Source organism: Dunckerocampus dactyliophorus, chromosome 5 (assembly GCF_027744805.1).
Source record: "Dunckerocampus dactyliophorus isolate RoL2022-P2 chromosome 5, RoL_Ddac_1.1, whole genome shotgun sequence".
Taxonomy (NCBI): Eukaryota; Metazoa; Chordata; class Actinopteri; order Syngnathiformes; family Syngnathidae; genus Dunckerocampus; species Dunckerocampus dactyliophorus.
The window spans coordinates 16,398,197-16,422,061 of NC_072823.1; the positions used below are offsets into that span (position 1 = coordinate 16,398,197).

General features: G+C 40.5%; 3 protein-coding genes across 8 annotated transcripts; 2 read left to right on the forward strand and 1 right to left on the reverse strand.

Moving 5' to 3' along the window:
* The first annotated feature begins 153 nt into the window (after positions 1-153).
* On the forward strand, positions 154-9,655 carry pstpip1a (proline-serine-threonine phosphatase interacting protein 1a). Of its 4 annotated transcripts, none has more exons than XM_054777216.1 (15): positions 154-254; positions 3,117-3,217; positions 3,304-3,378; positions 3,458-3,492; positions 3,569-3,675; positions 3,743-3,805; positions 4,702-4,806; positions 4,938-4,983; positions 5,149-5,228; positions 6,020-6,118; positions 6,412-6,508; positions 6,638-6,725; positions 6,808-6,887; positions 9,203-9,297; positions 9,372-9,655. In XM_054777216.1, the coding sequence occupies exons 1-15, from the start codon at positions 225-227 to the stop codon at positions 9,501-9,503; spliced, it is 1,233 nt and encodes a 410-aa protein (XP_054633191.1). In that variant the 5' UTR covers positions 154-224; the 3' UTR covers positions 9,504-9,655. The 4 variants fall into 4 exon arrangements, with proteins under 4 accessions (XP_054633191.1, XP_054633194.1, XP_054633195.1 ...); XM_054777218.1 differs by lacking the exon at positions 154-254 and adding an exon at positions 1,971-2,184 and having other exon boundaries at positions 9,372-9,654; XM_054777219.1 differs by lacking the exon at positions 3,304-3,378 and having other exon boundaries at positions 210-254; positions 3,117-3,252.
* On the reverse strand, positions 9,651-15,342 carry LOC129181701 (tetraspanin-3-like). Its single transcript, XM_054777224.1, has 7 exons — positions 15,161-15,342; positions 14,217-14,408; positions 12,182-12,256; positions 11,901-12,002; positions 11,663-11,818; positions 11,481-11,564; positions 9,651-10,237 (listed from the first exon to the last, which is right to left on the reverse strand). Exons 1-7 carry the CDS (start codon positions 15,221-15,223, stop codon positions 10,145-10,147), a joined length of 765 nt encoding a protein of 254 aa, XP_054633199.1. The 5' UTR covers positions 15,224-15,342; the 3' UTR covers positions 9,651-10,144.
* A 3,072-nt stretch (positions 15,343-18,414) lies between these two features.
* On the forward strand, positions 18,415-23,719 carry si:dkey-24l11.2 (uncharacterized protein LOC100034462 homolog). 3 transcript variants are annotated; one of them, XM_054777048.1, is made up of 12 exons: positions 18,415-18,772; positions 18,901-19,514; positions 19,584-19,643; positions 19,719-19,771; positions 19,834-19,978; positions 20,057-20,412; positions 22,313-22,541; positions 22,623-22,737; positions 23,012-23,129; positions 23,203-23,314; positions 23,383-23,495; positions 23,568-23,719. In XM_054777048.1, the coding sequence occupies exons 2-12, from the start codon at positions 18,912-18,914 to the stop codon at positions 23,632-23,634; spliced, it is 1,971 nt and encodes a 656-aa protein (XP_054633023.1). In that variant the 5' UTR covers positions 18,415-18,772; positions 18,901-18,911; the 3' UTR covers positions 23,635-23,719. The 3 variants fall into 3 exon arrangements, with proteins under 3 accessions (XP_054633023.1, XP_054633020.1, XP_054633021.1); XM_054777046.1 differs by having other exon boundaries at positions 18,419-18,482; XM_054777045.1 differs by having other exon boundaries at positions 18,415-19,514.
* The last annotated feature ends 146 nt before the right edge of the window (positions 23,720-23,865 follow it).

The window sequence follows — 23,865 nt, forward strand, 5'->3', positions numbered from 1 at the left end:
TGAACACGGCCGTGTCGTAAAGCGAAGTAGCAGTTCACACGCAGCAGCTTCTGCTGCTGCTGCTGCTGACGCTCTTCCTCTTTTTTAAACAAACGAGCAAGCTGCAGCGTGACACTGCTCGTTTCCTGGACCGTTTCACTTGCGTGGAGCAGCCATCAGTCAAACAACCCCCTGGCGTTGTAGCTGGAGTTAAAAAGCATTCTTTACAGCAGAGCCACTTCAGGATGGAGTTGGAGTTCAAGGATGCCTTTTGGGTGAGACTGCGCGACTCGTCTAAATTTTTTGGATTATGTTTTAGTCTGTTGAGTTGACTGTTGAGCACTAGAGTTAGTCACTTCAGTGTTACATAAAGTAATAACACACTCTTCATTGGTTGTTTTAAGACACACTAAGAATGTTGCATGACCTGCAATTCAAAAGTAAGCACTAAGTGATTAGTGTTGTCAAATGCATGCAAAAGGGTTTACTTTGTGTTCAATGTGTAACATTTACAAATGGCTGTACATGTTAGATAAGTACAACTGGTATGGTAAAAAAAAAAAAAACAACTTCTGACATTCTACTTTAGTACTCAAGAAATTGTAATTATTTGCGAGAAATGATTCTATTCATTGTTGGTGTTTTTCCACTTTTGTCAGGTTTACAAACAGAATACTTGACTGTTACTTGCCGAACAAAGTCTTGTTTTCTATCTCGTTCTTATCTATATGAAAGAATATGGTTGATATGGCTACTTATGTTATTAAAAGCTTTTCAATGTTCCACACAGTTTTAATATTGTCACACTAAAACAAAAGTAATCCATCTCATTTTTAGACAGAAAGAATGTGTACTGAATTTGAAAATTGACAACTCCCACGCTTTCAGGTTGGGAATCCCCATTTTGACCATAATTTGACCGGAAATCATTGCTTAGGTCTTACAGTAAATGTCGCTAACACAGCTATATAGTTGATACTAATCAGTTTTGATGTAAAACTTTATAGAAAACGTCTCCTCGAATCAGATATTCCTGTATGCAGTGATCGCCACGTAATCTTACTTCAGTACACTAAAAAACTTCAGTACACTAAAAAAAAAAAAAAAAAAGAATACAGTATCTCACAAAAAATAATTTGATATCTTCTCAAGTTACAATACTATAGAAATGAAATGGATATACTTTAGAGTAGCCAGTGCACAGCTTGTATAGCAGGATAGATTTACAGACGACGGGAAATGATTCAACACAGATATGAAAATGGTTGCTGAAATGTGAGGGATGTACTCACTGTCCTCGATATGACAGGAGCACGCTGCTGTTTTTAAGGACTTGCTGCAAAAATGCTGGTCAAAGATCTTCTAGTCCAGTGTTGGCCAATCTTTTGAAGGCACATATTTTATATTAGACAAATCTCACGGCACACCACCAAAAAAAATGTATGAATGGTAACAGGTGACAGTACACGGGTTCATTATGTACCTTCTGCCATCTAGTGGGAGAGCACTGGCGTAGATAGATGAACAAAAGATACATTAGGTGCAGTAAATCATATTTTCACACCAATTAAGAGAAATTGTAGAATTTGATGATCTGACACTAACGTGCCACAGCACAGTGGTTGGGAATCACTGCTCTAGTCGGAAGCGATCTGGTTTTAAGAATACACATTAAATCCCGACCTTTTCACAGGTCGGCATTCACAACCGCATATTTACCAATTTCTTTCCTCTTCTTTTAAGGTGTAATTTTTTTGAATAGTAACTTAAGATAGAAATTGGTGTGATGGCGCTATCTGCAGGTGAAAAAGTGTAAAGCTGTAAAGCAGTGGTTCCCAACCACCGGGCCAGAGCCCAGTATTGGTCCGTGGGCGGGGCCAAACTGGGCCAAACAGGCGCAATGATAAAAGAAATACAAAAAAAAAATACTTTTGTAAATAACTAAATACAATTTTAAGTAAATGCACATCAATTTTGGAAACACGGGCCATTATTTTATTTAAAAAATAATATAGTTTGAAGTTTTTGCATGTTTATGTTATTTGTTGTGAGTGTCTCACTTTGTTTGACAGTCCTTGAACGCACCATCGTACGTGCGCTAGCCTTCTCCCACTCTTCAGATTGTCAACTATACTGTGTTTTTATCGGGGGTTTTTCACTTCATATTCGCTCCCAAATGCTGATACTCTGTGGGAATGCATAAAGGTAAAGTTTGATGACGTTATTAAGTGCGAATGTGTATATTTGTTCTGTGAACAGCTTCAAGTTAATTCATGCTAGCACACTGCCTGTCACCACACACATCAAGCAGCGGCGCTATAATGTTCTCTCTGAAAAACAAACTCCAAGCTGATACTGGTGGATGGTGGGTCTGTATTCACTTTGTGATTTTAATTTAATGTTGTTACTGTCGTAGTTTTACACAATACATACTAAATGAGATAAATTAGATCGCTATACCACCCCACCCCCGGTCCGCGGAGATTTGTGGGAACACGCGCCGGGCCGTGGGTCCCAAAAAGTTAGTGAACCACTGTTTTAGTACACATATATGGTGCGTTCAAGGACCGCTGGGAATAAACGCTGGACAAAACATGGCATAGACAAAACGACATAAACATGCAAAAACTATGGGCTTTCTCACAATTTTATGTTTCCAATAAAATGGTAGCCCTTATTTCCAAAATTGATCTGCATTTACATAATATTCAATGTAGTTATTTAGCAGCATGTCCCGTTACACTGGCAGCAGACCTGGTGAGTTTGATTCTGTAATTGGTGACAGAGCCTCAGACTGACACATGTGGCACCCTTCCACAAAACCATAGTTACCAAAGCAAGGCACAGCAATGAATATACAGGATAAATAAATAAACAGCGGTCAATCGGCCCTTTGTTGATTGGCCCACCGGGAAAACTTCTGATGCTCCCGATGGCCAGTTCTCCCTTGTTGGGGAACCCTGCTCTATATGACAGGAAAGCTCTGCTGTATTTATGGACCTAGTAAAAAAAAAAAAAAAAAAGAGCTTTCCGTTTAGAGCTGCACTACAGAAAAATGCCTCTATAGAAGAGGCAAATAAAATGAATTTAAAGTTGATGTTGAAAGTGATATAGTGTGTGGTCGTGTATTCCCCCAGGGAGGAAACTTCATTAGTAACGCTGGCTACGAGGCCATCATCCAGAGGCTGAACGATGGTCGGCGGACGTGCAAAGACATGGAGGAGCTGTTGAAAATGAGGTGCTAAAGCTGCGGTGGGATGCTCAGCAATGAAAGTAGGTGATGTCACTCTTGACTGTGCATTGTGGTTGTTGCGTCTATTTTAGAGCATCAGCAGAGGAGAAATACGGCAAAGAACTGGTTGCCATCTCACGCAAGGTTGGGGGTCTGTATGAGATCTGGTGCGTGGGTTTGCACTTGCAGAGAATGCCAGGACGCGACAACGTCACATCCTCTGAACGTTTGTGTTTGTTTCCACAGCACGCTGAGAACATCCATTGATGAAATGAAAACACGTAAGATTACGACTGGTGGTTTTTCTTTTGTGCATTCACACTTGCAGCCTAACTGATGCTTTGTGTGCTTTTTCAGAAACGGAAACGATTGGCAACTTGCACATTCAGCTGTCTGCCCTCTTGAAGGAGGAGGCGAAAAGAATCGAGCAGTTCAGAGAGAAACAGAAGGAACAGAGAAAAAAGGTATCAACGTTATTTTAAAGACATATTCCGTATTGATTGACTTTATCTGCTTGTCTTTACTCCTCAGCTTGAAGTTGTTGTGGAGAAGGTCCAGAAGACAAAAGTCTCCTTCTATAAGAAAACAATAGAAGTAAGAGCGACAATACTTCAAGTAACGTAACCTGAAAAACAATCTGATGTATTAAAAGCAAGCAAAGTCGGTGCAATGAGGTACCACTGAAGTAATAGCTACATTATAGAATAATGCTTGTGTGTGATTGGTTCCTATTGTTGTATGGTTTTATGGGTCTGTTGTAGGGTTTGAAGTTGTATAGTTGCTTGTGTTTTAATAAAGTTGTATGTTTGGTTATTACAGTAGATCCCTGCTTTTCGCAGGGGTTTACAATCCAGGACCGCCAGCAAATAGCGAAAAACGAGTAATTGCGAATAATTGATAATCCCATAAACATGTACATTTCTGTAACACGGCTTGCTCCTCTCCCTCCAAACCCTCCTGTTAGCTTGACATGGATGTTTTCCTTTGATTTTGGATCAACATTTGCAATAAAATTGAGAGTTGGAGTTATTAGATTAGATCAGCTAGAGAACCCTGTGCCATTGTTTGCTAACAAGCTCAATGCTAAATGCACCATCCATGTTTAAGCACTAAATATGCCTCACACATGCATTAAACACATTTCAAATGACAAAATGTACACGTACTGCCCACTAATGAATGATGATTGATTGAACAGATGTCAGGCTAGTGCTACAACTGTCCATTGCTGGGTTGGTTTCATGCTTAATTAATTGTAAGGTTGGCCTATTGTATGGTTAGGTGTTTAGTTGTAGGGTTGTTCAATAATTCAATATTCTGTATATATTTATGAATGTGTTTCTGGAATAATCCCATGAGCGATTGTTGGGGAGAAATGTTAGCTCTTTGGCGCTAAATCACCTTTTCTACACATAGTACACAACCTCTTACTTGACTTTACATCCTTGCGGACAGTGTTGTTGTTTCATGTGTCTCTTTGACCATTGCAGTCAGAAAGGTACTATGAGCAACGCTGCAGGGAAGCCGATGAGGCCGAGCAAACGGCCGATAAGATGAGCAACACTTCCACCGCAACTCCCAAGCAAATGGATAAGGTAAGATTTTATTAGCGAATCACACATGATGGGAGTTTATTTCCTTTTTTGGTAGATTCTGTTCAAAATCTTACAAGTTCAAATGATTTTTATGAATAACAGGCCATTTTGTATTGTTGTCTTTCGTTTAGCTGAGCAGTAAATCCAGACTGTACAGAGAAACTGCAGAGGAGGCCGGTAAGGAGTTCAAGACCAATTGTGCTGTTCACATGTACTTCCCTTTTATTGGGGATGTCACAACAGTACCTCTCTGAAATGCAGTTTTGACATTTATAAACCTAAGCTAGTATTAAGTCAGTGTGACACATGCAAATATTTGTTTGTTTGTTTTTTTTACAATAGAGAGACAGTACATTTCCAACATTGAGCAGCTGGACAAGATCCGTCACGAGTGGGAATCGACGCACAGCAACACGTGTGAGGTATAACTCATGACAAGGAACGTGTAATTAGGGAGGAATGTACAGTGAGTGCAAATTTACACCAAGACTGGCAATACCCGTTGCCTGTTTTCTCAATGAGGAAGTGCAATACTTCTAATAACGAGCGCTACTAATCTACAAACTTCCCATGTTGGCTAAGGACATATTGAGGCAACACAGCAGCAAAACCTTTCGGAGCAATAAAGTTTTGTAAATAACTACATTGAATTTTACTAAATGCATATGAAATTTTGGAAATAAAATATATTATTTTATTGGAAAAATAATATACTGTTAGAAAGCCTATAGTTTTTACAGGTATATGTTGTTTTATTGTTTTAATATAATAATACACACTAGCACGCTAGCTACCCACACATCAAATGTGATCATCTTCTCTCTGGAAAACTAATTCCACTCGTACCAGTTGTGAGTCTGTATTCACTTTGTGCTTTTAATTTGATGTTGGAAGCTACGTTTCTGAGACTTTTATTCAGTGCAGTCAGACAAGATGTAATGCACAGCGCTTTTAATTTGAAGACCGGAAGCGCGTTGTCGGTAGTCCTTTCATGTTAACCTTTCACAGTGTCAGTGGTCATCTTAATAAGACCCTCGGTTGTATATTGTTTTATACGCAACACATAAATAAATAGCATTACGTTACGCTCCGCTCCCCCAAGTCCGCCAGAGGTTTTTTGGAACGCGAACCGGTCCGTAGACTAAAAAGGCTTGGGGACCACTGACATACGCGGCGTTCTAACTGTAATTTCCCCAATCACACTATCGTGCAGATGTTTCAGCAGCAGGAAGAGGAGCGTCTGAAAGTTCTGAGGAACGGCTTGTGGGTACATTGTAACCATTTGTCCATGCAGTGTGTGAAGGATGACGAGGTGAGTCATCACACACCTTGCATCATCCACTAGGGGTTTCAAAGCGTGGCTTTCCCCCAGAGAACATCATACTGATTTTCTGGAGCATATTTTGTGATTTATGTTTTCTGCTCACCACAGATTTCAGACTTCAACATGGGAGCTAAAAATCTATTCATTTTTAATACAAATATAACTTAGCAGGTTTGAAAGATGGTTTTTCAAACTGCTATGTCCCCCTGGGGAGGCCTCACACTTTGAAAACCGCTTAACGACAGTAAATATTATACTAAAGCTTGCAAAAATTGCTTCAGTGTTACGAGAATGTGAGAAACATGCTGGAGAAGTGTGACATCATCACAGACTTGAATGGCTTTGTTGTAATGAAAGGCACCGGCTCAGCGCGTCCAGGTAGACACCCTTCCTGGTTTGGCATTTGAATATGATATGATGAACATTTTCATGTTATCTCACACACTCTTTTTGTGCACGATATCCAGTTGCCTTTGATTATTCACTCTTGTTTTTTCCTCTCCATAGCTGCCATTGAATACCAAAATTACTATAAGAAGGATGCTTCAGCTGCCAGAAATGGAAGCACGGGACTCGTCGGCCAAGTCAAGAAAAAGTAACACATTGGAATGTGATTGAGCACATTAGCAATCACGCGAACGAACCAATAACGTGTTAACTACTGCTCCCATTTGTAGGTTTTCAAATCTCCTCCAAGGGACCTCTTTGACTGGCTGCGATATCAGCATTCAAAATGATCCAGTTGCACAAAGTACAGGTAAAGTATTTTATTAAAACTAGAAAAGCAGGATTTGCATGTCAGTCCTGAAATGCTGCTTCATACATCACAGCATATTATAGCAACCCCTACACCAGGGATCACCAACGTGGTGCCCGCGGGCACCAGGTAGCCCCCCACGACCACATGAGGTGCCCGCAAGCCTGCTTTTCATTCAGGTTTTCAGTTAATAATGAAAGAACAGTAGAAAGAAATGCATTCTGAAATACAAAATGTGAGTTGTGGATACCAGCATTTTGTTCATGTTCTGGTAAAACAAGCATATTCGCTTTGTTTGGGTTTAAAATAAGCTCTGAAAATAAAATACAAAAATGAGTAGCTCTTGGCCATTTTCATTTTGTAAAAGTAACTCTCACAAGGAAAAACGTTGGTGACCCCCGCCCTACACAGTGGTGTGAAAATGTTTTTTGCATGTTTGTCACACTTAAATGATTCAGATCATCAAAGAAAAAAATCCCAACCTGTGTGAAAAAGTGATTGCCCCCTCCCTTAAAAAATAACTGTGGTTTATCACACCTGAATTCAATTTCTCTAGCCACACTCAGACCTGATTACTGCCACATCTGTTCTCGATCAAGAAATCACTTAAATAGGACCTGCCTGACAAAGTGAAGTAGACCAAGGATGAGTCATTCAAGAGGTCAGAAAAAACCCAACAACAACATCCAAAGAACTGCAGGCCTCACTTGCCGCAGTTAAGGCCAGTGTTCATGATTCCACCATAAGAAAGACACGGTGGCAGAGTTCCAAGGCGAAAACTACTGCTGAACAAAAACAACGTTAAGACTCGTCTGACTAGACAAAAGTTCAACTTTCTGGAAGCTGTGTGTCCCATTACATCTGCCGCAAAAGTAACGCCATCATACAAACAGCAAAATATTTTGGTGGTAGTGTGATGGTCTGGGGCTGTTATGCTGCTTTAGGACCTGGAAGACTTGATGTGATAAATGGAACCATGAATTCCATTTACCAAAAAATCCTGAAGGAGAATGTCCGGCCATCTGTTCGTGACCTCAAGCTGAGGTCTGCAGCAGGACAATGATCCAAAACACACCAGCAAGTCCACCTCTGAATGGCTGAAGAAAAACAAGATGAAGACTTTGGAGTGGTCTAGTCAAAAGTCCTGATCTGAATCCTATTGAGATGCTGTGGCATGACCTTAAAAAAGTGGTTCATCCTTGAAAACCCTCCAATGTGGCTGAATTACAACAATTCTGTAAAGATGAGTGAGCCAAAATTCCTCCACAGCGCTGTAAGAGACTTTTTTGCAAGTTATCGCAAATTCTTCATTGCAGTTTTTGCTGCTAAGGGTGGTTGTGTTGTCATTGACTAATATTTAAATGTGTTGGATGATCTGAAACATTTAAGTGTGACAAAGTGACAAGTGGAAAGGGGCAAACACTTTTTCATACCACTGTAGCATGCAAATATGCATCCTCGGAGCTGTAAGCAGGATTGCACAAAGCTGTCTAAATGGATGCTTAGTGATGGTGAAACCACGAAAAGTGCATTGTATCACCACCAAAAGCAGGAGTTGCTACATATCGGGTCAAATTAATGCCGCACAAGAAAGGCGGCACCCATTGTGAATGTAAATCATCAATCAAGAGTGTATATGAAATGATATTTATCTGTATTTACTAGTTTTACTAGATATCGCCATTTATAAAAACCTGCTCTGCATGGATTCTGATAAAACTTGTCTATATCCAAAATGCTACTGAAATGAAAGTAGTCATTCTTGGCTGATTTTAGATCACTAAGTACGAAAATGATGTTTAAAAATGTTCATTAGCTCTTGTTTTAAAGATACACCACCACCACATAATGTTAAATACAGATTCCTAGTTGAATCTTCATAATTTTGTGACTGTATGCACATAAAGTGTATGGAGACATATCACGTTGTGTATTACTCCCTATACGTTGCTACAGTATGTAATAAAGAACCTTGCATATCTTACCAATTTTAGCTAAGAAGATTTTTAATGGTCATATTCTTGTTCAGTAGCCTGAAATTGACCAAGGGTGATATGTTTTATCTCAGAAGCAGAAGCAGCATTTTTTGAATATTTGTAGACGCGTGTAATATACAGTATGTCGCTGATAATCCACTATAACACACACCTAATGCTATAATGGAATGCTTTAAACATCCGCTGTAAGTTCCAAGTGGGCTATTTCATACTTCTCTCACTACTTTTCTCTCTTTGATCCTCCCTTTCGTTGTGTGGGATAAGTCCTATGTTTTCAATGTATTGGGACCCCAGTAAGTGACCTGTATAACTCCACAGGGGAAACATTTGATAGACTTTATGCCGCCATCCCTGCAAGTCATGGGTCCCAGAACATTGAGCAGTACAAGGCGGTGTATGAGTACGTGGCCCAGGTCAGTGTTCCTGTCTCTTCTGTTTTAACTGTAGTGAAAAATACCCTCTGTTGACAGCATGTGTCTTTCTTTAGAGAGATGATGAGCTCTCCATGTCTGTCGGGGACGACGTGCTTGTCATAGATCAGGGTGAAGATGGCTGGTGGATGGTGCAGAAGTATGGCCAAAATGGGCTGGTTCCAGGCTCGTACCTTGCCAAAGAATGACTTTTTACATAAAGGAATTCAAACGTAATATTTGTAAATAATGTGTATTATTTAAATATTACATTTCCAAATAGTCTTTTTATGTGAGCTGATTCTCTTCTGTTGAATTTTCTGGAAGAAAAAACTCTAATTCACTCAACTTCAAACTTTCGCCTTACATTTTATTTACATTCATGGGTACCAACAACTACATTCAATTCAACTTCTAAAACTACAATCAGGAGAATGCCTGAGGAGCATGTTAACTTAAATAATGTCATGAAACTTAAAATCTAACTTATGTACAGAGATAATGAGGTTGGCATACAGTAAGAAGCAGGTTACACAGTAAATGTTTGGACATAAACATGAGCTGGTGATAGCCTTCAACCAAAGAGGGAGCGGTACAGTAGAATATTAGTAGTACTAGAGCTTGTGGTCTTACAATCTGACACACACAGTGCAAAATCAAGAGGAACCCAACCTGCAAGTCCTCCTCCATACAGTACAGTTCGGTTTGCTTCCACCTTTCATGAAATCATTCTTTGCCACCATTTAAGAATTTGGATTACAGCTTTGTGGGGATATAACTGCAGCGTCAGTGTAGTGTCTTAAAGGTTAGTGTGGAGATAAGATTACACCCCGGCTCTTACCAATGGGTCTTAAGCATGGGTACCTCCTGTGATGAGGAGTTGGTAGGCGGGATCATTTCTTCTGCGACACAGCACGACGCACGCCGACAACATGCCCAATATCTAACAGGGAGGAGAGAGGACAAGTGTTTACTTTGCATATTTATTACATCTATTCAATAAGACAGTCATTTCATTAGGTACATCTGCACAATCTTGAGAAATCAAAGTAGGTGTATCAAAAATTCTGCTGTGTCCGTATTCCCAAGCGCGGTACGCATTGAACGTGAATGAGAGGAAGTGTTTCTTGCGTCATGCATTTACTCGGTAATCAAAAACGGTCACAAAAGGCAAAGTACTCCCGCTGGAGTGGGATCCAGACATGAAAGGCATAGCCACAAGCCTGAGGAGTGTGCATTACCACAACCGTAAAAAACGAGGTGCTAATGGTGGCACAACAACTCCACAAGCGTGCAGCCCAGCCTTTGACTTGAGGGAGTCATGATTAGCGACAGTGCTAAGACAGAGCTTGGAGACACGCACTTCGCCTTCTCTGTAAAATATGTTAAGTAGGGGTGTCCGAAGTGCGACCCGGGGCTATTTGCAGCTCCTTTGTTTGTGGGCCTGTGTCACATTATAGAAATAAAATAAACACAAATAAAAAAAGCAGCAAAAATGGAGCAAAAAGGCATAATGTTAATGAGAAAAAGCTAAAATGTTGGTACATTAATTGCATGCTTGGTTCAAGCTTCTGAAATGTGGCAAACATAACAAATAAAGATGGTAACTTTGAACATTAATATAAAATAAAAATCCTATAAAAATATAAAAGTGATAACAGCATATGGAGCGTAGTGATAACAGCACATGCAGCGTAGTGATAACAGCATAATGTAGTGCTCTCATGATTCAGACTTCCTCCTCCCAATAAGCCTGTCTCTCACTCATTGTAGCAAACTCCTTGTGTACAAGCTAACCACAGGGATAAAAGTATTGAATTAAGTCACTGTTGATGTACTACACTACAAAATCTGAGCTATCCCATTAATGTAGGTATAACAATATAATTTATTTAGGTGCAAGATCTGACTTAAACCAAAACTCAATTTACGTCACTTTTTTTTTGCCTTTGTAAAAAATGACATGCTCTTGCATCTTGACCAATAATGCAAACTTGAAGATGACACACTGTATGAAACACTGAACAATAACGGTAGAAATTGTAAAACCTATTTGAGGCGGCTTCCTGAAAACTGCATGGATGTGGATAACCACTATGTAACCCATGATTTAAAAAAAAAAAACAAAAACATTTCAGGACACAAGTGCATCAAAGTGCATGAAAGCGTAGCGAGTGAGGAAATACCTGGATGCCAGCAAAGGTCAACACAGTGCAGATGACATACATCATGATCTCCTTTAACTTCTTCACAACCAGAGCCTCACAGCCCTGCAAACATGCACACAGACATTGCATGACAATATACTTAAACATATGACATGTAGACAAAAAAGTAATCTGGATTCTGGTGATTAAAAGCGTTTTACTTCTTGGTAAAGATCTTCAGGATGAGCAAGGGACCCTGTGCAGATTCCACCAGTATTTGCTTTGCAACAGCTGACAGGCACACTGTTGTTTTTTGACACTTCAAACCAGGGTGTGTACTTCCAGTCGGAGTAGTTGTGGATGCCACAACACTGGAGCTGCGCATATAAAACCGTATTATGTAAGAACAAGTGATCGCCAAAAAGCAAAAAATGTCATCCTTTTGTTTTATGTCCCGACCTGTCTTTGAAGGTAGTCAATGGCGCGGCTCTGTGCGTTGCCGTTGGTGCCATTGTACTCGTTGTATACTTTCTGGATGGAGTCATTCACGTCATCTTCAACCTGGAGATGATACAAAAACATGTCGACACACTGGAAACACAAAATCTTCAATATAATGGCAAACAAAACATTGCATCGTGTTTTCTGAAGCTTGAAGTGGGTATTCCTGAACAAACCTGCAGCCCTACACGTGAAGATAAAACGAACACATTGTATCTTACGTGTTAGGACTTACTCACCTTTGCTCTGTAAACATATCCGAGAACCACAACAGCAACTTCAGTCATGAAAACCAGCAGCAGAATGATGACAAACTGTGGAGAACATTTCATAAGTTAACCAAGGACAAACCACATCTGAACTACAAATGCATAGTTGCAGACGAAAACAATGCATCCCATTGGCAAATGCATTCCAACACCAATGTACTTAGTAGGGACGTTGGTACATTGTGTAACACTGACGTTAGTCTCATACAGGGATGTCCCGGTCCACATTTTTTGGCTTCTGATCCAATCCGATTTTTTTCTATAGTCTTGCCAATCCAGTACCGATCATTACTTTGTTTTTTTAAGAATAAAAAGTTTTTGTTACAAACGTGAATTTGTGGGATTGAATATGTTTATGAAATAGCTCTTCAAAGCATTAAAAATAATGCAGCCAAAGTATTGCTGAATTTACCAACAATATCGTTTGGCTTTTGTAACAAACCTCTGGGAGTCAGTCCCTAATCCAATAAAAGATCAAATTGGAAAAAATGGGGGTGCAAAATACTTTTAGGGTAGGACTAATCATTTGACATGGTTTAGATCAATTTGTGGTGTTTTTTTTTTTTTTAAACAAGCTCTCTTCGGGCCCTATGAAATACATTTTATTTTTTCCATTTTAATTTTTTAGAATTCAGTTTTTAACCTTTTCCACTTATTTTACCAGCATAGAGTGTGCTATTTGGCTGAGTGAATAAAATGCAAAAATCCTTACATTTACTGATGCAGTACATTATTGGCACATTTTGTCCAGTAACTGAGAAATGGATGTAGCTTAGCTAACTTTTCTAATGGGATGTCGGCCTCAGCACATATGGCCACAAAATCTTCAACAAACCGTGATGCCCGTGCTTGTGATTAAGGAAGATGTCGTCACAGATGTAATGCCAATCGTGTTATTAATGTAAGATGCTGTATTAAAACATTTGCTCAGTCTGACTTCTATAAAAGGTGGGTCTGGATTTAATGACAAAGGGGAACTTCCAGGGTGAGACCAGTTGAGAACCCCTGGTCTTGAGTATGTAGTAAGGTTTAAGGCATCTTTAGAATGCGTCTGTTCATTCTTCTTTCTACACCAGTGGTTTTCAAAGCGTGAGACCAAGGGGGCATACTGCGGAGCGAGTTTAGTGGGTTAGCGAGAGCACCGCTTACCTCTGTTTAGGGAATTTAGGGTTTGTTGATCTGCATCTTGAGCACAAAGCCTGGGCTTGTTGAGCCACTTTGGCAGAATAACCCTATCATAACCAGAATATTAGCAATAACCTGGTTGCACACAGCCGTGTAAACACCAATAACCCTTTTGAAAAAACAATATTAGCCCTTGGTTACTCCTTTTCTAACCTGAATATTGGGTCATGTATACGCCTATTGGGACATCTCGTTCTATTCGAAAGGAATCTTGTGTCTTTGGCAGGAACTACTTGTCAACATAGCGGCACATAAAACCCCACACTTTTGGAGCGAGGAGGAAGCAAGCCACCTCGTTAGAGTGGTGAAAGACAGGAACATGCCTTTTATAGGTGACAGAAAGTACCGTGACAGCAAAATCCTTCAGAAGGTGAGCGAGATTTTACACGAAGCAGGGTTTGCACGAACGCATCTTTGTCCAAATTGTCCGGGGGGGGGGGCCTCTGGTGGAAACGGGTAGCATGGATATGGATGGCAGAGCTGAAGCTTTTCCATTTCTTCACGTTTTCGCCTTCCATTAATGAAGAAAGCGAGACAGAATAGTGTCAAGTACTGGTGGTGGGTCAGTACCACAGCACTATCTGCTGCTACCGGCCCCACGCTGTTGTTGTTTTTGGATACGGGAAGAAGAAGCGGAAATGACACGCACTGCGTCATGACGTTTTTCCCTGCGTCGAGACGTTGTCCGTGCATTTTTTTCCCCTCCACGTCACACATGTAAACGGGTTATTCCGAATGTTTTAGAAACCAGAATATTGACCTTAACCCAAATACTGACTACTGCATGTAAACGTAGTGAGTGTTGTTTGTTCACACTGACCGTTGTGAGTCCACAGTAACTCTCTCTCACGGTGGCACAGCATCCAATGAGCCCGATGATAAAGAGGAGCGCCCCGGCCGCAATGATGACGACTGCCGGGATGAGGGTGTAGACGTCTTCAAAGAAGTGATCGTAGTCATCGTACGTAATGAAAACGTACGCTCCCACATAGCAGAGGATGCCAGCGGCCGCCTGTGAAGTGATGGTTAGAGGTTAAATTGCCCAAATTTGGCTGCCAGAGAAGCGTTGTTTTTCAAGATCAAGTTTGCTGTAGTGTAATGTCGAATTGTAGTGGGTTATAACTTTCAGGAAAATCAAACTATATATACAAAGTAACTTTAACCTCAATAATAAACATATTAATACGGTATATATATAAGTAAATACCTCTCTGAGTCATAACTTAGCACTATTTTTGATTGTTTTTTGGAGGTGTGTATGTTGACTTTATTTACGACATCCTTCTCAACAGGATTCCTGCACCATAATCGGATTAAACAGATAAAAAAGACCTATTTCCAACGTTATCGATGCTAAGCACATTTAATTGACATATTAACATATACTTTAAAACCAGAAATAGAAACCAAATTATAAATACTATAAATACTTAAGAAAACCAAACGGTGCTATATGTTAGCATCATCATTTTTGTACTTGAATGATTCTTTCAGAAACCAGATCGTTTTTACATTAAAACATCCCACGTTTGAGAGATTTTATGCTATAAACAGAAATGCTAGTCCATACCTAACTATTCTTAAACCAATGCCCCCTTGGTTAAAACAACGATAAACTGTTACACTTGTATGGCAGCTAGAGTAACAGCTAAACCTGCCACGAAGTTCACAACACACAATAGGTAGCTAGATATCTAGCTAGCTAGCCAGATGCTACGCTGTGACGCACGACAAACCCTCAACAAAATAAATCTCCAAACGTACCCAAAATATCAGGTTCAGAAAGACCAACACCGTTTTCGATGAAGTGATACTGCAGTGCCCCATCGCCAACACATGAACTGAATTCGAATTCAAAAATCTAAGTTTCTACATAGACAAAACACAGCCACCCTCTCACTCCATTAGCTCAACTCCGTCGGAATGTGGAACGGCGCCACCACAGTAACAACATAGGAAACTACAGTGGGAGCAACAACACACTCCAGTGTTCCTTAAAGTCAGCGTTTACGTTTTAAAATGTACCGAACGATAAATAAATATGTATATTTGAAGGTGTTTTGGGGTCAAACTAAATGACAAATATGCTGACTCTTTCTGACAGAATATATTATTTCAGCCTGTACGGCGTAAAACTGTACTTCATCATACCGCCTCTAGTCAAATTTCGATAAAAAATTTTACGTCAGCACTGATTAATTAATAAGATGTAAATATCTGTTGGAGATGAATGAAGTATCTAAGTATTCGTCCTACATATCTTTTATTTCAGCCGGATGTGCGGGATCCTTCTTTTGAATGGGTTGAACTTCAGCTTCACTTTTGTCCACTTGCAATCGCTATGATTTAAGTCTGCATATTAATTTGATACCAAATTCTAAGGGAAAGTTGAACAAACATGATAAAGCAGCATCCAAAGTACAAAAATACATACAAGCAACCTCATTTTCGGGGGAATCCCCACTCTCTCATCCTGACACGCGCATACATTGACATGTTTTCACAGTGTGTGGTTTGGAACACTAATGTAAATGAAAACTTCAAGATCAAACACTCTTAATACACAACATAATCACCAAACGTACTTATTCATATAACGCACAGCGCAAGGAAGAACTTCATGCCGCGTCTCCCTCCTTCTGCAGTGACTGTGCGCTCTGTGCTATGAGGCGTTCAGGTGCTCTCGTTAGACGCTAATTGTTTTTCATTTTTATTCACGTAACCCCTATGACAACTGGCTTTCCCCCGGAGGAACGTGTACCCCACTTTGGGAACCTAGGCCTTAGTACGAAGTTATTTCTTCTCAAATGAAGTTCAAATATACAAAACATTTCTAATATCTAATACAAAATGATTGTGCTTTTATAAACACTTAAACATGTTCAATGTCTTAGCAAACCTCCAAATATGCTTAAGCATTTGGGGTCATAGGTCAATGACCAATGAAATCAATTGATGCAATTTGTACAGGCAAATGCTTACTGCATTCATTCTCAAATTGTGGTATGAGTACCACTGGTGGTACGTGAGTTCTATCTAGTGGTACTCAGGAACACCAGATTTTAAATACAAATATTTTATTTTCATACCGGTATGGTATGGTATGTTTGTTTGTTTCAGACATGCATAACAAGTTACATCAAGGAACAGCACTTGGTTACTTTTTGCACAATTCAACATGTCCGTAAAGGAGTAGGAAGAAGCAGATGTTATATTTAAATCCCACCCCTTCCCCATGTCTATTACTGAGCATTCATTCACATCATAACTTTTGCTTGTTGACAAAATATTTCACTTTCCTACATTTGGCATTTGCATTTCCCCCCCTTTTTTTCTACATTTGTCCAGTTCTTTGTTGTCTTTGACAAAACATACTTTGGCTTCCTCCAAGCCCTCCATTTAACTTGATGTAAATTTTGCAGTTGGCGCTCCAAGTGCCTTGAATTTTCCCCTGCTTCCTCAAGTCACATGTCGCGTATTACCGCTTGCGTGTGTGTGTGTTTTTTTTAACAGTTAGAATTCACTCTCCCAGACATACAGTGGTCATGTGGGCAGGGGTTTGCTTAATGTAAAAACACACTTGCTGTACATGCATAATACATACTGTAGAATGATGCACTAGAAACAATGCTCAAATGCAATAAAGTAATCCATCCATTTTCTATGCCGCTTATCCTCACTAGGGTCGCGGGTATGCTGGAGTCTATACCAGCTGGCTTTGGGCGAGAGGCAGGGGTACACCCTGGAATGGTCGCAATAATGTATTTCATAAATAAATTGCGAAATGTGGTAAACTAAATAAGAGGTTGAAACATTTATAGATGGAAGGGACGCACGGTGGCCTTGTTGTTAGCATGTTGGCCGCACAGTCAGGAGATTGAGGGTTTGAATCTCTGTGTGGGCATGCAGTTTGCATGTCCTCCCCGTGTGTGGGAGGGTTTTCTCAGGGTAATCCGTGACCCTCATGAGGAGAGGTAATATAGAAAATGGATGGATATGCAGATGGCCTGGAGTCCTGGTATTATCTGAGTGTTAATACAATACTTGAAGACTGGCTTCATTTGCTTGCAGCAACAAAGCTGAACTCAGCATAGGTGCCAAATATTTTGTCCCAGGTGCTGAAATGTGGAATGACATACAGCCAGCGGATCCTGTGATTCAACCTTTGCCAGACATACTGTAGTACTGCAGGTCAAAGAGCAGCAGGTTGCCGAGGACTCCAGCAGTCATCCCCAGTAGGGATGGAGCCTGCCCCTCCAGTGCTCCTCCTGCTCCTCCAGTGGTGGCCTCCACATCCACTGAGCCACAGACACCGGGAGCACAACAAACACGTGGTGACTCCTGAACAGTGAAGCAACACAGAGGCTGTGGAATAGCACCTTGGCTGGATCTAGAATTGCTGCATCCATGGCCACCTGTCTCCTGCGACGTTACACACAACAAAGGAAGGCACAGGATGAAGTAGGAAGAAACAGTGTCTTTTGTTCCAAGTGAAAGGTCATTTAATTGTTTAATCTCTGTTGTGGATAAAAATAGCAAGAACAGTGTGGGAAAATATTCCCATCCTAACAGAGCTGGTAACAAAGATGCTGTTTCATTCACTATAGCCTCAAAAGTGGTATCACAAAAAAGTAGAAGAGGCAGACCTTGCATAGATAAGTTCCCCCACAGTTTAACTGACCCCATATAGGACAGTCATTAAAATGTATTTATCTCAAAAAACCCATAGTGCATCATCCTCACTTGCAATAAAAACTACCTTGCCCATCCCTTATGGACAGATATGAAGAAAGAAACAGTGGGAAGACCTTATTATTGAAAAATATTACACAACTTTACACCAAAATGTAGTGATTACTGGAGCTTGGAAAACATGACAATTATTAAAGCTGCAATATTTACTTGTCCCCTTTCTGTGGGCAGAGATGACTGATTCACAGTCCTAACCTGTAGAGGGCGACAAGCAACCGTGTTCACACATTACAGCGTGACGGAGCGTAGAAATCAGAGGTACAAATCCACTGACGTCATCACGTCGCGCACTCTGACATTGTTTGTAGCACGTAAACCTGACAGCTACTTCTCGGTGAGGAAAAATACATATTTCCACAATATTTTTTGGCTTTATTATAATGTTATGAACATATCGACTGAAACGTTCACACCAGCTGCTGATTGTGTTTGAATTTATGGGTTTTTTTGTAGGAACGATGAAATGAGTCACTTCGTTAACAATAAAATAATAATGGTACCGTTTAGTTAGCACAGCGGTTTTTAATGCGGCTTCATCTCTTGTAAGAAGGGGACTTGCATATTAGGAAATATGTAACGGGCACTGACGACCAGGATCTGTACACATAGTATGCAGCTCTGTGGGTAAATAATTTATACACAGCCAACATTGTAAGACTTGACGACTGCACTTTGCCCAGGCTTCTAGCTACTCATAAATTAATTTAGCCAGTGATTTCAAATGTTGTCTTACGGAATTATTTTAAATTCAGGTGTGATAACAATGGAGAACGATAGTGGAGAGAACCTATGTCTTCCAAAGGCAGTCCCTCAAAAGCAGCAGCTGTGTCGCTTCTTCGCTCAAGGAAGACACTGCAACTTTGGTTCCAAGTGCAGATATTTACACGTAAGAGAGGATTTTAGATCTGACAAGAAAGAAACAATCAGGACTTCCAGTCAGGCTGACAACCCGTCGCTGCCTCAAGTGGGTCTTGAGGGGAATGTAGAGAACAGGCCTCCGCTGACGACCAAGTCCAAGCCGGCCTCAGGTTCTGGACGCCGTGCCTGTCGCTACTTTTTATCAGGGCACTGCACGATGGAGGACAGGTGTCGCTTCTGGCATCCACCACAGCTGCCCTCAATGGATGACAGTGTTGCATCTGCAAACCAGGGCAGTTTCACACAAAGGAGAGTGCCGGTGCCTCGTCCAAACATCCGGGAGGTCAAGCTGTGTGACCTAACGGAGGATGTGGCCGCACAGCTACGAGACACTGAGATCAAGCAGCTGAAGAGACGTTTTCCCAAAGATCGTCTCATAATTCAAGAACGAAGCGATGGCAAGTTTACTTACTACAGGGCCACTGTAGAAGCATCGGATCCAGACTGGGTAAATATTTACTGGTGAGATATGAATAAATGCATCTCAACTAGTGAACTTTTTTCATGCTTTTTGCAGCCTTTTGATTTGAAAGAAATAGACATCATGGTGAGCTTTCCAGACACTTACCCTAAGGAGGTAAAGAGCACTACTACTAAATAGTATGACAATATTGTGTTTATGAATTGCCATTGACATTTTAATTCCCTTTAGATTTTCACTCTGGATATTCCATTGGATCAGGATCTGCCTTTAGTGATGGGAAGGTAGTAAAAGCACTTCTTCAGAATGTTTTTGATTCATAGACATTTGTGCTATTGCTCTGTAGGCACGTACAGCAAGCTTCACAGGAGTGGCTTCAAGCAAAGCATGCAACCAATCAACTCCTTGGCAAAGTTGAGCTGCTCTTCCGGCCTTTTCTCTGCTGGCTTGATCGCAGTTTGGAGAAGCTTTTCACAGAGGGAGCCAGACAGGTGAGCGATGCTTGCTTCCTCAAGTACGTCAAATTCATAACATATTTGATTTATGTAGTTCTTGTGCTCTTCCCCCAGTTGAAAAAGGACATTGATTTAGAAAAGGCTGGGTTACAGTTCATACCCTATCAGGATCTGCAGGCGGCAGTATGTGAAAAATCGGAGGACAATCATTCATCGGACGCTGCAGATGAGAAAGAGGAAGCCGGTGACGAAGGGATAACTGAAACGTTAGACGGCGACAGAGCAGTCGGGGAAGGACCGGGTTGTGAGGAAGAGCAGCACAAAAACGAGGACAGCAGTCACTTGGTGGAAAATATAAAGATCAGTGATGTCCGCAGAGGCACAGAAGTGAAGCTGCTTGGCCTGAGGCTGGGAGAGAACACAGCCACTGTGGTCAGCCAGTACATCACTGTTTGCCTGCAATGCAACAGGTCAGCGTAGATAAACAGTACATAGATATACCTACTGTATATACATACTTACAGAACACCTGCACAATCAAATAAGAGCTGCATCAAAAAATCTACCTTTTACCAAATAAAAACAGCCTTAAACGCCATTTGTCCTATGCAAAATCAACAAGTGAATGGCTACAATATAGATCTTAATCGTTAAAATGTCAAATTATATACAGATCCATTACCTCTGGATTTAATGGAATAAAAGGGAATCAAATCCTGTGCAGACACAACATGATCTGATGAGATATACTGTATATATTTGAGCTTAGAATTTACATCATTATTATGGGCCACACTGTGGCCTAGTGGTTAGCATGTTGGCCTCACACTCCGGAGATTGACTGACTGGCGAATAGTCCAGGGTGTATTATTATAATTTTTTAACATACAATTTTCATTACCGCCCCACCTGCCAACATCAGCCATGTTGCAATCCAACCAAAATTTCTTGGGCAATTCTTGGAGTTATGATCATCATAAAAAATAGCTTCATATATTAAAAGATGTAGCCAGGAAGAGTGGTGGTGAATGTGTTTAGCTTGACACTGTCAGGTTTTAATTTGGACTGTTAAATGGTTACAGTTTATAATCAGATTAATCCCATTTTACAAATTAATCATGATTAATCACCTTTTGCAACTATGTCTGAAATATACCCATTTTCATTCTATTTTATTAACAGAAAGATACATGACAGGACATGAATATCTATATTTAATAGGGGTGCAACCATACACAAAATTCACGGTTCAGTTCGACACGTTTGTGTTATGGTTCGATATTTTTTCGATATAAAAAAAAAATAAATTACCTTGCCGTTTGTAATTTGAATTTTATTGAAATTGCCAACATTTTTCAACATTTTCAGCACGATGTATGAATGTGGGAGGCAGAGCTCAGTGGCTCTGTGCTTGACAATGCAACCTAAGCCAGAGTAGTTGATGGCAGATACACTGAGCTTTCAGCACAGAGCGCCGTCAGAAGTTGATAAAATAAATATGAAACTGCGTATTGTTCGATACAGGTGTCACGGTTTGATACAAATACACTTATTTTTACACCCCTAATATTTAACGTTCTTTATGTTTATTAGTAGCTCCGAATTAACAGAATTTAAATCAAGTGCAAACATACGGGACAATACACAATAACATCTCTTGCATGTCTCTGCAATTCCTCTGAACTAGGCTCTAGGCTGTAGTTACAGGTATTTTAGAATAGTATTGTAATTTTCAAACGCAGTACAGTAATTGTAAATCCAAGAGATACCACACTTTTACAGTTAAATTGGGCCATCTTAGCCATTGTTATTTTTTGTGTAGAATATAGAAGATTGCTTGAATAAACTTTAGCAGTTCTTACTCACTGACGCCCAGTGGTGTTGATGTTTGGAGTTCGGAATGTCCGTGAATGCATCTTGCCGCAGTGTAGAGAATGAGGTGGTGTTCTGAGGATGGCAAGAGAGACATATTTGTGAGTTAGAGATACATGGTCATGGAACGGGCGCTGCTGTTGATGTGTTCAGGTAGAAAGAATTTTTTTTAAAAAGTGTCAGATGCTGTGTGTCTCCATGGGGACGCTTCACTTGCCTCCGTCATAACAGAGAGGTGTGGCTTGCCATGATGCACATGCTAAAAATATTAAAGTGTTTAATTAAATAAATTAGTTAACACATTATTTTTGACAGCCCTAGTTTTAACTGAACAGTATGTTTGTAAATGTAAGTGTATCACACTAAGAGATACCTCTTAATGTTTTGATTAGTGTATTTAACCACATGAAAAGATCTCAAGTACAGGTGGTTTAATGTAAGTATATGCAACAAAGAACATTTTTATCTACTCTATTAACTTGTTCTGGATGTGTGCAGGTGTAAGGTGACAGCAGACCTTGCGCTGAGTGGAAAGACTGCCTGCACAGCTCAGTGTGAAAAGTGCAATGCAAGCATCAGTGCTGCGTTCAGACCGTGCATGCTGCACCATTACAGTGACGTCTTGGGATACCTGGACCTCCAAAACGCCGTTCCTACTGACCTTGTGCTTCAAGAGTGCCATCTCGCTGTGGGCTGCCTAAGCTGTTCCCAGGAAAGCTCTCTGCAGGTGATGACACCTGGATTATTACCCATCCCCTCAAAAAATAATTAAGTTTTCTGATATCTATGTGTATTATTTTGCCATCAGAACCTTTGCTACGGTCAAACAAAGGAGGTTAACTGTGAGAACTGCCACAGCAAACTAAGTCTCTTGGCTGAGAGCGCCAGATTCCAATACATTCAACCACACAGCAACAAAACAGGTCAGAGGCCCCCAGAAGATTAGCAATGAGTAGCATTAACATCTTCAATAACAACCATAGTTTGACTAATAGTTACCCACTCAGGGGAAATAAATACCCTCCGCACAAAGAGCCAAAATAAGAGCTGTATGAAATATAGCAAACTAATGCTCAGATTTGATAGACACCGTCAGGGGTATGTGAATGTAACGATATGTTCATTATTGCGGTTGTAGTTTGCTGTGGTGTTTCTACATAATCTGAGAGGAGCAACATGGTGTGTTTTTGCACGCAGGTCCAAGTGCTACATCAATTAATTTGAAGACAGTCAGAGATCCCGCTGTACAAAAGGGGAAACCCCTACCAGAAAAGGGAGCGTGCAAACATTACAAGCAGAGCCATCGCTGGTTAAGGTATCAGCATCGCTCTATCCAGTGTAGTTTGTAATGTAACAGCCCGTGAAGTGTACTCGCCTGTCTTGTAAAGGTTTCCATGTTGTGGCCGTGCCTACCCCTGTGACGTGTGCCATGATGAGGACCAGGACCACCCCATGGAGCTCGCCACCAGGATGATCTGTGGCTACTGCGCAAAAGAACAAGTCAGTTTGTAGCGGTGAAGCTCAGCGACCTCCAACTCTCTTGGTTTCATTTGTTGTTTGTTTTGCAGCCGTACGGCAACGGGAAGCCTTGTGTCAGCTGCGGGAACATGATGACCAGGGGCGCTCACACCAGCCATTGGGAAGGAGGACTGGGCTGCAGGAACAAAGTCAAAATGTGCAGGTATTTAATAAAAACGTATTTGATCACATTCAGTTGGTATTGGATTGATTTGTATTTTGCTTTTCTTCTCAGAAATGATCGACAGAAATATGCCAACAGCAATAAGACTGTTTCGAAGAAGGCCAGTGAAAAGAAGTAGGACGATTGTGTCTTTTGAAGCTGCACACAAAAAAATTATGAATTCAATTTCTAACTTCCCCCAATAAATCATGTTGTAATGATCATTCTGTGTAAGAGTGACATCTTTTATTAGTTATTTTAGTTTCGTCCTCATTCCTCAACCTATTACAGTACACTTACACAATACCATCCAAGCACAACAACATTTAAACTGAATCAGATTTGATGTAGATACATTTATATTTTATTT